The sequence below is a fragment of the Lepidochelys kempii genome, chromosome 21, assembly GCF_965140265.1.
Source record: "Lepidochelys kempii isolate rLepKem1 chromosome 21, rLepKem1.hap2, whole genome shotgun sequence".
Lineage (NCBI taxonomy): Eukaryota > Metazoa > Chordata > Testudines > Cheloniidae > Lepidochelys > Lepidochelys kempii.
Window position 1 is genome coordinate 19,049,880 of NC_133276.1, and position 16,068 is coordinate 19,065,947.

The window sequence follows — 16,068 nt, forward strand, 5'->3', positions numbered from 1 at the left end:
TGGACACAGTACTCCAGATGAGGCCTCACCAATGTCGAATAGAGGGGAACGATCACGTCCCTCGATCTGCTCGCTATGCCCCTACTTATACATCCCAAAATGCCATTGGCCTTCTTGGCAACAAGGGCACACTGCTGACTCATATCCAGCTTCTCATCCACTGTCACCCCTAGGTCCTTTTCCGCAGAACTGCTGCCTAGCCATTCGGTCCCTAGTCTGTAGCGGTGCATTGGATTCTTCCATCCTAAGTGCAGGACCCTGCACTTATCCTTATTGAACCACATCAGATTTCTTTTGGCCCAATCCTCCAATTTGTCTAGGTCCTTCTGTATCCTATCCCTCCCCTCCAGCGTATCTACCACTCCTCCCAGTTTAGTATCATCCGCAAATTTGCTGAGAGTGCAATCCACACCATCCTCCAGATCATTTATGAAGATATTGAACAAAACCGGCCCCAGGACCGACCCTTGGGGCACTCCACTTGATATGCAGAGACAACATTTCTCGATACTTTAAATGACTGCTTCTTGGAGCAGCTGGTACAGGAACCCACAAGGGGAGAGGCAGTTCTTGATTTAGTCGTGAGTAGAGTACAGGATCTGGTCCAAGAGGTAGCTATAACAGGCCCACTTGGAAATAGTGACCATAATATAACAACATTTAACATCCCTGTGGTGGGAAGAACACCTCAGCAGCCCAACGCTGTGGCATTTAATTTCAGAAAGGGGAACTATGCAAAAATGAGGAGGTTAGTTAAACAGAAATTAAAAGGTACAGTGACTAGAGTGAAATCCCTGCAAGCTGTATGGACACTTTTCAAAGACACCATCATAGTGGCTCAACTTAAATGTATACCCCAAATTAAAAAACACAGTAAAAGAACTAAAAAAGAGCCACCATGGCTTAACAACCATGTAAAAGAATCAGCGAGAGATAAAAAGGCATTTTTTAAAAAGGGGAAGTCAAATCCTAGTGAGGTAAATAGAAAGGAGCATAAACACTACCAAATTAAGTGTAAAAATGTAATAAGAAAAGCCAAAAAGGAGTTTTTGAAAAACAGTTAGCCAAAAACTCAAAAGGTGGTAATAAAATGTTTTTTAAGTACATCAGAAGCAGGAAGCCTGCTAACAACCAGTGGGGCCCCTGGACGATCGAGTTAAAAAAGGAGCACTTAAAGACGATAAAGTAATTGCAGAGAAACTAAATGAATTCTTTGCTTCAGTCTTCACGGCTGAGGATGTTAGAGAGATTCCCAAACCTGAGCTGTCCTTTGTAGGTGACAAATCTGAGGAATTCTCACAGATTAAAGTGTCATTAGAGGAGGTTTTGGAATCAATTGATAAACTTAACAGTAACAAGTCACTGGGACCAGATGGCATTCACTCAAGTGTTATGAAAGAACTCAAAAGTGAAATTGCAGAACTATTAACTATGGTTTGTAACCTGTCCTTTAAATCAGCTTCTGTACCCAGTGACTGGAAGAAAGCTAATGTAACGCCAATTTTTAAAAAAGGGCTCTAGAGGTGATCCCCGCAATTACAGACCAGTAAGTCTAACGTTAGTACCGGGCAAATTAGTTGAAACAATAGTAAAGAATAAAATAGTCAGGCACATAGAAGAATATAAATTGTTGTGCAAAAGTCAACGTGGTTTCTGTAAAGGGAGATCTTATTAATCTATTAGTGTTCTTTGAAGGGGTCAACAAACATGTGGACAAGGGGGATCCAGTGGACATAGTATACTTAGATTTCCAGAAACCCTTTGACAAGGTCCCTCACCAATGGCCCTTCCGTAAATTAAGTTGTCATGGGATAAGAGGGAAGATCCTTCCATGGATTGAGAACTGGTTAAAAGACAGGGAACAAAGGGTAGGAATAAATAGTAAATTTTCAGAATGGAGAGGGGTAACTAGTGGTGTTCCCCAAGGGTCAATCCTAGGACCAATCCTATTCAACTTATTCATAAATGATCTGGAGAAGGGGGTAAAGAGTGAGATTGCAAAGTTTGCAGATGGTACTAAACTGCTCAAGATAGTTAAGACGAAAGCAAACTGTGAAGAACTTCAAAAAGATCTCACAAAACTAAGTGATTGGGCAACAAAATGGCAAATGAAATTTAATGTGGACAAATGTAAAGTAATGCACATTGGGAGTGGAGCCCTGAAAGCCAGGCAGATGGAAGATCTCTTCTGCACTGGCAACTCCTGCAGCATAGTTGAGTCCAAGTGTATCCACTCCCGTCCTTCCTTTGGTTCAAACCAGTGAAGGGGGATGCTGACACATGGGCAAAGCAGTGTCTCCATATCAACTACCCAAGCTATTGCAGCCACATCACATGGAGAGGACACTCCATCCTTGCTGGCAACCTGGACACAACACAGAAGGTGACAGTTATGGGTAAAAAGCTCTTACTTGATTGGCATAGAGGGTTCCAAGAGTCACCTTCGACGATGGGAAGAATCACTGCATTCCATTGGTCAGCCACCACCCACCACAAAGCCAGGCAGCCCCCAGAAAGTTAGGTGCTGGCCCGCCATGGTCTGTCCACGTCCTGAGGTGCGTGGTGCTAGACAAAAAGTTGAAAGGCAGATGGAAATCTGGCACCTGGCAAAAATAAGAAACCAAGAACTTTCTGCCTTGGGAGCTGGAATGTCAGGACCATGTGTCCAGGATTGACAGGCGATGATGACCTACAATACACAAGCAGTATACGGAAGTCAGCTTTGCTAGACCATGAGCTGTACAAACTCAATGTTGACATTACAGCACTTCAGGAAACAAGACTTGCAGATGCTGGTTCTGTCCAAGAGGCCAGTTACACCTTCTTTTGGCAAGGTAAAAGCAGTGAAGAAAATACTCTTCATGGTGTCAGTTTCGCTGTGAAAAACAAGTGGGTAAAGCTCTAGAGACACCCATTGGGAAATCAGAGCGTATCATCTCACTTAAACTTCAGACGACCATCGGCTCTGTGAACATCTTTAGTGCCTATGCACCAGCACTCAAATCTATCCCCGAGGAGAAGGATACATTTTACAACTCTTTGCATCAAGTCATCAAAAGAATACCATCAACTGAGCAACTTTTCCTCCGTGGTGACTTTAATGCAAGAGTCGGTGCAGACAACTACTCATGGCCAGATTGCCTGGGACATTTTGGCATTGGCAAGATGAATGAGAATGGCCAACAAGTTCTTGAATTCTGCGCCCAAAACCAAATGTGTATTTCCAATTCATATTTTACAGGAAAAGATCACCACAAAGCATCATGGCGACATCCATGATCAGGCCACTGGCACCGATTAGACCTTGTTATCGTCAGGAGGAAAGACCTACCCTTAGTGGAGAACACTCACACGTTCCACAGTGCTGATTGTGACATTGACCACTCCTTGATTATTGGCAAAGTGAAGATTACAGCCAAGAAACTACGTAGAGCAAAACCTAGGAGCAAGCCCAAAATCAATGCTATTAACACCAAAAAACAGAGGAAATGCCAGGAGTTTGTGAATGCTTTTGAACTTAGCATACATGGAAAATCATTAACAGAGAGTGCAGAGCAATTTGGGCAAGATTTAAGAACAACAATCCATGAAACAACTTGAGCTACATTCGGGGGGGAAGAGAACATCAAAAAAGGACTGGTTTGAAGAAAATGAAGTGGAACTATTATTTCTCATCAACATTAAGAACACAGCCTATCTGGAACTGAACAAGAAGCCAACAGAGAGCGCCAAAGTGAGACTTCAATATGCAAAAACTGAGGTGCAGTGAGCAAGCAGACACTGTGCAAATCATTACTGGATCAAGATCCGTGAAGAGATACAGACAACCTCAGACACAGGAAACCTCAAAGTCATGTATGATGGCCTGAAGAAAGTTCTAGGTCCCACTGTCAACAAGGTTGCCCCTCTCAAATTGCACAGCGGCAAAATCATTACAGATAAAAGCAAGCACTTGTGTCGTTGGCTTGTACACTATTCAGAGCTATATGCACAAGAAAGAAACATCACCAGCGAATCACTGGACCAAATACCAACTCTACAGGTCATGCCAGAGCTAGATGTGGAGCCCACTGTAGAAGAACTAAGCAAGGCCATGGATTTGCTATCAAGTGGCAAGGCTCCTGGAAAAGATGGCATCCCAGCGGAAATCCTCAAGTCTGGGAAAGACAGCCTATTACCCTATCTTCATCAGCTACTACTTAAATGCTGAAAAAAGGGTGAGGTACCACAAGAGATGCGCGACACAAAAATCATCACTTTGTATAAAAATAAAGGTGAAAAGTGTGGTGCAACAGAGGTATCTCGCTACTAAGTGTAGCAGGAAAAGCTTTCACAAAAGTCATCTTAGTGTGCCTACAACAGCTGGCGAATTGTGTCTACCCTGAATCACAGTGTGGATTCAGGGATGGAAGATCAACTGTAGACATGATATTTTCTCTGCAGAGAGCAAAACCGACCATTGTACATCACCTTTGTGGACCTAACCAAAGCATTCAACACAGGCAGCAGAGTAGGTCTATTTGCAATCCTAGAAAAGATAGGATGCGCACCTGTTAAGTCTTATATGTTCATTCCACAACAACATGAGAGCAGCTGTCCAGTTTGAAGGGTCCACTTTGGACAGTTTTGAGATGAAAAGCAGAGTGAAGCAAGGATGCGTTCTTGCCCCTACACTCTTTTTGGAATCTTCTTCTCGGTACTCTTGAATGGCGTGTTTAAGGACATGAAAGATGGAGTGTATCTCCACACAAGATCAGATGCCAAACTCTTCCACCTGTCCCGACTTGTTGAAGGCCAAAGTCAAAAAGGTGCTAATCAAGAAATTTTTATTCACTGATGATGATGCCCTCATAGCCCACAGTGAAGATCTACTACGAGGATTCATGGACCTCCTTTCAAGTGCCTCTCAGGCATTTGCTCTCACTATCAGCATCAAGAAAACAGTTGTATTAGGACAGGGGGTTCCACAGGATCCTTCAATTACCTTAAATGCAAATCAGCTAGAAGTAGTCCAAAAGTTCAGCTATTTAGGTTCTACAGTGACCACCAACCTCTCACTGGATGAAGAACTAAATGTTCACATTGGAAAGGCAGCCACCACCTTTAGCAGACTAACTAAAAGAGCATGAAACAACTCAAAGCTTACCATCAAGACCAAAATGCTAGTGTACTAAGCCTGCATCCTCAGCACGCTCATGTATGGTGGGGAAACATGGACAACTTATGCTCATCAGGAGAAAAGGTTAAACAGTTTCCACCTCCACTGTTTACGCCGCATACTCAACACCAAATAGCAAGATAAAGTCTCCAATGCAGAGGTTCTTCAAAGGGCAAAGTTACCAAGTATAACAGCCCTGCTCAAGCAAAGACAATTGTGCTGGTTGGGCCATCTGAGTAGGTTGGAAAATGGACGCATACCCAAGGACATGCTATACGGGGAGCTGTTGGAGGGAACAAGAACAAGAGGATGTCCCAAGCTTCGCTATAAAGACACGTGCAAGCAAGATCCTGGCCAGTGAGAAGTCTTGGCAAGTGATGGTAACACGTGGCTCCATCGTCTCCATCAGGGTATCAAAGTCCATGACAGAAGCTGGCTCCTACAGCTTGAAGAGAAAAGAGCCTTTAGGAAGCAAGCAGTTCCCAACCAAGATACAGACATTTGCAATAACTGCCAAAGATTATGCAAATCTCAGATTGGACTATTCAGTCACATGAGACATTGCAAACCATGTACATCATAGGCTGCAATTCCCACTGTCTCTCGCAGACCAAAAAATGCCAACATGTCTAATCTGGCATATTTATATGGCTCCTGTCATGTTAGTATCTGAGCTCCTAACAGTCTTTACCGTATTTATCCTCACAACATTCCCAAGGTAAGGAAGCACTGTAAACTCCAGTTCATAGATGGGAAACTAGGGCACAGAGAGCTAGATCCACAAAGGGAATTAAACATGTAACTCCCACTACAGATGGCAACGTCCAACTTTTAGGTACCAGTGAGATCATCAACCCCGACTCAGCTACTTCCTAACACTGAAGGCACTTAAGTTTCTGCCAGAAGGCATGCACAAAACCACTGAAATCACCAAGCTGCTCAGAGCCCTCTCTCACACTTAAACCCTGATGGATTCACAAATGAGGCGTTCTCCAATCTGGTAGGCAGGCTCTGAGCTTGTCTAAGCTGCACAAAGGACATTTGTAACTCTGGGGGCATGTACCCAATGCCCAGAATTGGGAGTTGTCAGGGTTCCTTCCCAACTCTGAACTCTAGGGTACAGATGTGGGGACCCGCATGAAAGACCCCCTAAGCTTATTTCTACCAACTTAAGTTAAAAACTTTCCCAAGGCACAATTTCCGCCTTGTCCTTGAACAGTATGCTGCCACCACCAAGTGATTTAGACAAAGAGCAGGGAAAGGACCACTTGGAGTCCTATTCCCCCAAGCCCTACACCCCCTTCCCTGGGGAAGGCTTGATGATAATATCCTCACCAACTGGTACAGGTGAACACAGACCCAAACCCTTGGATCTTAAAAACAATGAAAAATCAATCAGGTTCTTAGAAGAAGAATTTTATTTAAAGAAAAGGTAAAAGAATCACCTCTGTAAAATCAGGATGGTAAATACTTTACAAGGTAATCAGATTCAAAACATAAAGAATCCCTCTAGGCAAAACCTTAAGCTACAAAAAGACACAAAAACAGGAATACACATTTTCTCCAGCACAGCGAATTTCACAAGCCAAAACAGAGAAAACCTAGCGCATTTTCTAGCTAGATTACTTACTAACTTTTACAGGAGTTGGAGGGCTTGCATCCTTGATCTGTTCCCAGCAAAGGTATCACACAGACAGACAAAAGCCTTTCCTCCCCCCAAATTTGAAAGTATCTTGTCCCCTCATTGGTCATTTTGGGTCAGGTGCCAGCCAGGTTACCTGAGCTTCTTAATCCTTTACAGGTAAAAGGACTTTGCCTCTGGCCAGGAGGGATTTTATAGCACTGTATACAGAAAGGTGATTACCCTTCCCTTTATATTTATGACAGGAGCACTCAGTTGGGATAGAGAAGACTTGTTTTCAAATCGTTGCGTTGCCTGATTTTGATCAGGGACTTGAATCCAGGCCCCACACGTGCAAGGAGCGTGTCGTAATCATTCAGGTATTGCCTGCTCTTGGATGGAGCTTGCTTAGTGTCTCCTGTTAAAGCTGTTCCACTTTGTATTAAATAATTAACTATTCGTTGGAGCAGAAAGAGCAGGGAAGAGCTTGACTGTAGCTCAGTGGCTAAGGCACTGACCTGGGACAAGTCCCTGTTCCAATTTATATTTCATTATTTATATTTATTCCAATGGGAGAGGCTGTAGCACAATTATCCCAGAATAACCTCACCTGGCATGTGGGAAAATCAAGATCACAAACCTGCTCTGAATCAAGCATAAGGGCAGTTTGAAAACTGGTCTCCTGCATCAGGGCTGAGTGCCACAGCCAGTGGGCAGCTATGGTTAGTTTCTCTTGCTCCTTTTTCCTGAGAAGGGGTTTGCCTAGCTAAGACACCTGGCTGCAAGAGAGGGTTCACAGCTGAGAATCCCAAATGCAGCTAGGCACCCCCCCTCGAGCCCAGAGCTAGGCATTTAACTGCCTCGGCTTTTTCTGCTGACTAGCTTAGCAAGGCTCCTTGCTCAGCTGTATCTCTCCCCAGGCATTGTATAGTGAGCCTGGGCGCCTGACTCAAGACTAAGAATTCTACTGGGAGGCAGTGTGCCTAAAAGTCCCTTTGTCAATCTGTCCCCAAGAGACTAAGGACCAGATATATAAAGGTATTTAGGTGCCCAAGGTGCAGATAGACAATGGGATTTTCAGATGTGCCTGAGCGTGTTACACGTCTAGCTCCCATTGAAGTGAATGGCACCAAATCGATTTAGGTGCTTTTGAAAATGCCATTGGCAGAAACTTAGGCAGCTAGGGAATTTTATTAGCAAAAACGTAGGTAGCTATGGACTTTGGCCAGCAGCTGAGTAGAGGGTTAAGAAACTCAACGGCACTCGCATATTTTATTTAAGCCCCTAGAATGGCAGTGAGGCACCAAAGTCCCTTTGTGGCGCTCTAGCTCTAGATGTCTACATGCATCTTTAGGTACGTAAATGTCTTTGGAAATCTGGCCCTGAGGGACTTACCCACAGTCACATATTGATCTGTAGCCAAACAGGGAGCTGAACGTGAGTCTGGCACCATAACACTTGGGCTGTCCCTTCTGTCCACTAAGCGCACCTCGCTTGCACACCTACCTAGGTACTGTCAGGCCCAAAATAAGGGGGAGGTTGTTTGTTTCTATCATCTTTGCATTCTTTCCATTCAAAAAACTGAACTACATCAGGTAAAAACAAAAGACAAAAATGACACAATTGACCACTGCATACAAGTAATATTTAAAATGTACAATCTCTGAAAAGAATACAGAAATACTGAAGAATCTGGAAAGATGTAATCTATGCTAGAATTAACCTAATGGATTCAGCATTCCATATTCTGCATTTCCATTTGGAAATGAGATTATACAGATGGGCTCTGGCAGTCATAGAGTGTCCGGCTGCATTTACTGCTGTGCAAATTGTCTTATTTTAATACAGTGTCATGGTCTTGACTAGAGCCCTGCGCAGATACAAAATTTGCATCTGCATCTGATGCACAATCTGCAAACATAGTCCGCGAATATAAAGTGGATATAAAGCAGATATCCACAGATTTGCAGGGCTCTAGTTTTGACTTCCTTGTGGTAGACCTGATCAGTAACAACTTGAAACTAATGTTGAGTGCAATGTTGCACTGTGGCCAGAAAAATGAACAAAATGCAACATTTCAGAAAATGTTTGAGGCTCTGACATTTTGTTAAATTTCTGTCGTTGCTAATTTTTTTCTTTTAACTCTGGTTTTGTAATTTAAAAACTGTGATTCTAGGGACAGGCTCATCAAATTATCATTGAAAGACTGAGTGTTAGGGTAGGAGAATACCTGCAGCTTTCAAGAAATCCAAATGCTGTAATGTTTATGTTGTGTTTTGGAGATTTTGGTATGTAACTTTTTGCCCAGCACTATATGAACGTGCGGCCATTACAGTCTCCTTCAGCTCTGTTGACTCGTTAAAGGTTGCTGTTCCCTATTCAGAATATCAGAGGAGAATATTAACCGGAGAGCTGACTATATTGTTGTAATACTTTGGGCAAGGTTATACATTAGTCTCCCAGTGTGTGTTAGGTTTATACAAATGCCTAATAAAAATCTTTTTTGTTTATACTCTGCAATAATTCTGTGTCTTTGCCCTTGGTCTTAATCCTATCTCAATGCAATATGCTCTTCAGTGCAGGTGCCTAATTCCCACTAATGTTAATGGAATCTACCCCTCCATCCCCTGCACATTGTCTGTTCCCCCTTATTTTAGACAGATAACTCTGTGTACTGATTTCTTTCCAGAAGTGGCCTGATTCATCTGCTTCATTTCACTCTTATACTAGAGGCACAAAATGCCTTTGTTTCTTCACTACAGACACTGGACCTACAAAGATAGGAGGAAATATTAAGTAATTTAAAAAAGATATCCAAATATTCTCCATTGATTGGGCTAAAATATGAGGTAAAATACGGATGTTTCTCAAGGTCAGAAAATGGCTCTTCAGAGAAAACTTGGGTTTGTGTGAATTCTCCGTTCAGTCTGATGCTGTCAGAAAATAAACATTATTATAGAGCAGTTGATTAGCTAAGACCTTCAGTGCAGGTGTTGATTATTAGTTCTCATGGCATTCTTTAACTGCTTGAAAGATCCAGGCAAAAATATTATGTGCACTAAATAGAGCAGTACTTTGAGCTACTTCTCAGGGCACACCATAACAAAGTAGATAGATTTCAGAGTAGCAGCCGTGTTAGTCCATTTCCGCAAAAAGAAAAGGAGTACTTGTGGCACCTTTATAGACTAACAAATTTATTTGAGCATAAGCTTTCATGAGCTACAGCTCAATTCATCTCACTGCATGCATCCAATGAAGTGAATTGTAGCTCAGGAATATTTATTATGCTCAAATAAATTTGTTAGTCTCTAAGGTGCCACAAGTACTCCTTTAGAGTAGATAGATTATTTGCACAAATCCTGAGCTACCAGTTCCAGTGGATCTTAATGTCAGCAGAAATACAAACGGCATGAATTTCAAAGCTAGTTAAGGGCCTAAGATATGTTTTAGCCTACACTAGTTTGCATCTTGTATATTAATTATGGAATCATTATTATGAATAATTATTGTCATTCTCGTGTCAGATTTCCTGACATACCTTCAACTCCACCCCACAGCAAAGGCAGTCTAAAACCAGAAGACAAGGAAGGAGAATTATTATTTTACATAGAAACCACAGTTGTAGTGATTTTCATGGAACTTTGCATCTTGGTTCTGTGTGCTTGTCATTTTACTAGTAACATGACAATATCCACACAATGGAATATCACTGGATTTCACTAACCTGTATATGTCTACTATGGGTCTGTTGGGATTAAACAGTGATATTTAAAATATGGTTTTAATTTTTTTCTTTTTTGTGTGTTTTTCTGTTTGTTTTTGTTTTCCCTGAAGGTCTCCAAGTTGCCAAACCTGCGATCCCTCAGTCAGCCGCTCCTTCTTGACATCATAGAATCATTAGCCAATCACATATCAGACAAGCAATGTGCAGAGCTGGGTTCAGACATATAAAACACTTCCAAATCTCTTTCATTTGTTCCTCAAAGTGCTGCACTTTACAGCTGAATCCCTCTATACTGAGCTGCTCAGAATGTCAACACAATAAAGCAGAAGACCTGTGAAGAGCATAAAAATCTGAACTATTGCTCTCCTATAGAGCTGCATGGCTTACATCTGTGTATTTGGGGCAGAAGCTGGTCTCAGCCGTACCAATGTAAAATTGAAATCACTGCGGGCAATGAGTTTATTCCAGATTTACCGTGGTGTCACTGAGTTCAGAATCTGGCCTATTGCTTTTGTTTTGTAAAATATAAAAGGATCATTATTATTATGAAACACAACATTTAGTGAAACATATTCAAAGGGCTTTATCATTGTAACACAATCCAGTGGCTGGAAGTTGAAATCAGCAATAATTAAATTGGGAGTAAAATGCACAATGATAACAGTTAATTGATAATTGGCCCAGAATACAAAGGCTTTCTATAGATTTTCTGTCACTTGGAGTCTTTAAATCTACATTGGGTGTCTTTCTAAAATATAAGCTGTTTTTCAACTACCTTATTGGGCTGGATACGGGAAGCACTGCGTGAAATTCTCGGGACAGTGTTTTGAAAGAGGCCAAACTAAGATAGTCATAATGGCCCCTTCTGACTTTTAAAATCTATTAATCCTCTCCAGTCAAGCCTTTCTGAAATAATGTATTAGTAAATAGCTAAGATCTTCTGCCTGCATGGCAGGAATCACTTTGTTTTAGCTTGAGGGAAATGAAGCAAAAGGAAGCACTGGAAAAGGGGTGTCCAACCTGTGGCCATTGAAGGTATGCTTCCAGCTACATCCTGTGACTTTTTTTTTTTTTTTTTTTTTTTGGTAACTGAAGTATTTTCATCAGCCGTAGTCACTACAGAAAGGTGTATGGATCCTCTAAAAGATCTGCCGTAGTTCAAACAGGAATTAATTCAGGGAAATCCTATGGCTTGTGTTCTACACATGAGCACAATGGGCCCTTCTAGCTTTATAATCTATGAAAAGCACCTCCCACTGCGGCTCATGCAACCCCAAAGATTTATTGTGAGCAGCCGATGTCCCACTCCTACTGCAGCTGCCCTCTCTGGCCACCTGCTGCATCAAAGGGGAAGAGAGAGTAGCTCTGGCTTCATTGCATACACTGCTACTGGTCTGGGGGAGCCTAGGTGAACAGGGCAGACACTCAGAAGGCTTTGCTTAGGTGAACAGCCATAAAGGACAGCTTATTTACCCCAGACAGCACCCAGGGCAGGCCAGGAGGGAAAGCTGAGAACCAACAACAGGAGTTCCATGATCTAACTTGCATCAACTGTCAAGGGTCCCCAAGAAACCATACAATAGCTGCAGCACTGTGTACACCAGCCACTACCCCATGCTTACACTCAACCTGCCCCTCTGCACCCTGACATTACTCCTGTGCCAGAGGAACTGTGGGGAGGGAGGCATAGGAGCTGAATATGCTGGCTCTGTGCCTGCTGGGGATTACTAGTAGCAAAGCAGATAATGTAGCAACTAAAACTAGTCTCCCTTCCCCGGTATGTAGCAAATGGCCAGCTGGGGGAGCGGCTAAGCAGCTGCACTCAGCAGGGGCTTGTGGATCATTTCTACTCCAATGGCTACTGTCTGAGCGGTTCAATGAGAGCAGAAGAGGCCAGAGAATCTACTCACGAGCATTGATTTGGAGCCCCTCGGCTTTTGGGGATAATGTATTTGACTCTCATGCTGGAGAGTGTGGACAGACCTGCAGTAGAAATACAGTGGCCAGGCAGCTTATGTTTATACACTAGCCACCTCCGCATGGGGGGATGGACTAGGTGACCTCTTGAGGTCCTTTCCAGCCTAACAGTTCTATGATTCTTGGATCTCTTCTAGTTAAGGGCAGTAAAGGTCTGTTTCCAGCAGACCAGAGCTACACGCCTGTGTTGTACCGTTAGCTTCACCATTTCCTGTGTGTGTCTGAAAAGGTGGTTGCTTTTGTGATGTCCAGTTGCTGTTCACCAGCTCCTTGGTGCTGGGTAGCAGGGTTTTAGATGCTGTTGTCCCTTCAATTAATTCAAGGGACGTGCTTTATGGAATGATAGATTGTCCTCCCAGTTAAGGACTTGTGCTAGCTGCATGTGCAGGTGGCTCTGACTGGAGAAGGCAGAGTGACCTGACATCAGGCCATGCGCGTTGAACTGAACTCTAGTAGATGCACCTCATCTCCAGATATGTACACCCATTCCTCTGGTATATGCTCTCTGTATTTCATTTGGAAATTAAACTGACCAGTAAGTAGCACACCAGTAAATAGCACTTATGCACCACTACCACTAACCCTATCGACTCCACTTTCTGAGAATCTCAGGGCAATTTAAAGCTGAAACCTGTGGTTCACACCTATGACTGTCAGCATTGCACAGAGTCTATATTCTGAGAACTCAGAGGCACATGCAACCCCATGGTTTTTTACAACAAACCTTATGACCTTATGCATCTGATGAAGTGAGCTGTAGCTCACGAAAGCTCATGCTCAGATAAATTGGTTAGTCTCTAAGGTGCCACAAGTCCTCCTTTTCTTCTTATGACCTAGTTATCTCAAGTGCAAAGTAAAACTTACTTTATAGCGAAATGGAACCATATAGCCTGCAGCATCAGTCAGCAGAGCTGTTCTGGTTGGGAGTCTCACACTGACTACAGCTGCCTTTACATGGAAACAGTCAAATGTCTCTCACATGGAGGAGATTTTGATCTACAGTGTGCACAAGACTGCCCACATTCTGACAGCACAGCAACAAAGGTGACATTTTCAGGTTGGGTTTCAGCCAGTCTCACTGAGATTTTAGACCTGCTAGGTGAGTTAGGGCTGGGAGCTCTTATTTGAACCTCCTGATGGGTAAAATGAAGCACCATTATTAATAAAGATTGGCAACACCCTATTAGAGTGCTAGGAACATAAGAATTGCCATACCAGATCAGACCAGCTGTGCATCTCATCTAGTAGTATGTTGTCTCTGACTCAGAGGAAGATGCAAGAATTCTGTAGTGGATACTGTGGGATAAGCAGCCCTTATGAGTAGTTTCTCCCTAACTCCCACCAGTCAGAAATTTGTGAAGGGTTACCTCCTTTTATTCTCCTCACTGTGGTGGTTCTAATTATCCATATAAATCCTCAACCCTTTTAAAAATCCTGTTGAGCTCTTGGTCTCAATGATATCTTGGCAGTGATTTCCACAGATTGATTATGTGTTGTGTTCAAGGGTATTTCCTTTGATCAGTTTTCAGTTCCGTAAATGTCGTCTTGTTCTTGTATTTGAAAAAGGATAAAGAGGAATATAAATCTCTATAACATTAATCATTCTGTGTACCTTTGTAATGTACCCTCTGAGTCGTGTCTTTAAAGTAACTTGTCTTGATCTTTTCAACATCTTTCCATCCCTCTAAGAATTTTTATCTTCTGTCGCAGAATCCCCTGGGTTTTCTGTAGGTTGTATCCTTTTTAAGATAGGATGACCAGTACTGAAGGCAACATTCCAGATGGGGACGTACCAATGATCTATAGAATGGCATTATAATATTTTCAGTACTGTTTTCTGTCGTTACTGATCCATACAAACATCTTGTTTCCTTTTTTGATCACTGCTGCCATTGAGCCGTGACTGCCATTGCGTTGTTTATGGTGATACCTGGGACATTTTTGGTTACATTGATTTAAATCCCAGGAGTAGGGCATATGTGAGTAGTCTAAATAATTCCTTCCAATGTTCATTACTTTGCGTTTGTGAGCATAGAATTACCATTGGGCTGCCCATTTGTCTAGTGCTGGTTAAGTCCAGGTCCAAATAATCTTTCCTAACCACTTAATGCCCTAGCCTTTTTAAGGGAAGGTTATTCAGAAAACTGTGATGTAGCTGTCTTAGTATTACTGGAAGTCCTCAGACTTCCTTTGTCCCTTTCTTTTTTTTTAACTTTATTGTTTTTATGTGAAATATATGTATATAGCAAAAGAAAACATATATAAATCTATACATGAAGCAGAAATAACAAAATAATAAAGCAAAATGTTCATTATTTGCAAAACCTGAAAAAACATGCAAAAAACAGAACCCGTAAAAGTAATACAGGGCATTAAAAGTGGCTCAATAGATAAATAAGTGAGAATATAGTTTACAGGTATCTGGGATTAATACAAATTGTGATTGTATGAAAGAGTTTCATGTATGACCAGGCATCCTTGTATTTTTTTTCCATGTGTTTCTGTTAGAGTAATTTTTTCCATTAATGCAGTAGTGGAGAGCTCACTCAGTCAGTCTGTGTATGAGGGAAGAATTGCAGAGTTCCATTTTCTCAAAATACTCTTTTGGCCACTAGAATAGTTTGCAATCCATTTCTTAATGTTAAGTGTAATTCCAACTCATCCAGACCCCTAAAATACTCACGCTTGGAGAAGAGAAAATAGTGACACAAAGATTTTGAGAAGTATCAGGGGGTAGCCATGTTAGTCTGTATCCCCAAAAACAACAAGGAGTCCGGTGGCACCTAAAAGACTGACAGATTTATATGGGCATAAGCTTTTGTGGGTAAAAAACCGCTTCTTCAGATGCATGGCCATGCATCTGAAGAAGTGTTTTTTACCCATGAAAGCTTATGCCCAAATAAATCTGTCAGTCTTTAAGGTGCCACCAGACTCCTTGTTAAGATTTTGAGAGGCACTGGTTATAGTGTTCCAGAACACATGCATTTTTTGACAGATATAAAAGATGTGAAAAAGGTGGCATGTGGCTGTTTGGCAATGGACATTGAGTGCTGGAGATTCAATCTAGTCTTAAACAAACGCTCTGGAGTCCAGTAGTACCTGTTTAATATCTTCTTCTGGAAGAATCACAAGGATAAAGAACTTGAAGTGTCTTTAACATTAAGCCAAACATCCTCCCAGGTTTCTGTTGAGACAGTAAAACTAAGTTCTTTTTTCCATTTTCTTTTAAACTGAAATTGAGAGGGTGCTGAAAAGCATTAAGCCACCTATAAGTCATTCCTAAAAAATTACTGTTGTTTCCATATTTCTCAACATGTTCTTCTAGAGAAGAGAAAGTTAAACAGACCAGTTATCTCCTATTTGTGCATGTATACTTGAGCATAGTCACTGAAAGAAGGAACTGTGAAACAGCAGTAGCTGTTATTTGTTACACATTTAATTGAAGGAGACCAATTAAACAGTCTAGCAGCTTGTGTTATATCTTTAATGTTTGTTAATCCTTTTTCTATCCAAATTGTCTTAAACCTGGAACTGGTCTTGATCCTGAGGCACAGGTTATCCCATAGTGGTATGAGAGGAGAATTAGTA

The 16,068-nt window shown here is 42.0% G+C and overlaps 1 protein-coding gene across 5 annotated transcripts in view; it reads left to right on the forward strand.

Moving 5' to 3' along the window:
• Positions 1–15,271, forward strand: part of LZTR1 (leucine zipper like post translational regulator 1) — a 298,705-nt gene extending 283,434 nt beyond the window's left edge. For 4 of the 5 annotated variants that reach the window (XM_073319623.1, XM_073319627.1, XM_073319622.1 and 1 more), the window contains one exon: positions 10,614–15,271. In XM_073319623.1, coding sequence (XP_073175724.1) covers positions 10,614–10,730 — 117 coding nt within the window. In that variant the 3' untranslated portion in view covers positions 10,731–15,271. The remainder of the gene's footprint in view (positions 1–10,613) is intronic. The other variant, XM_073319628.1, reaches the window with a different exon arrangement.
• The last annotated feature ends 797 nt before the right edge of the window (positions 15,272–16,068 follow it).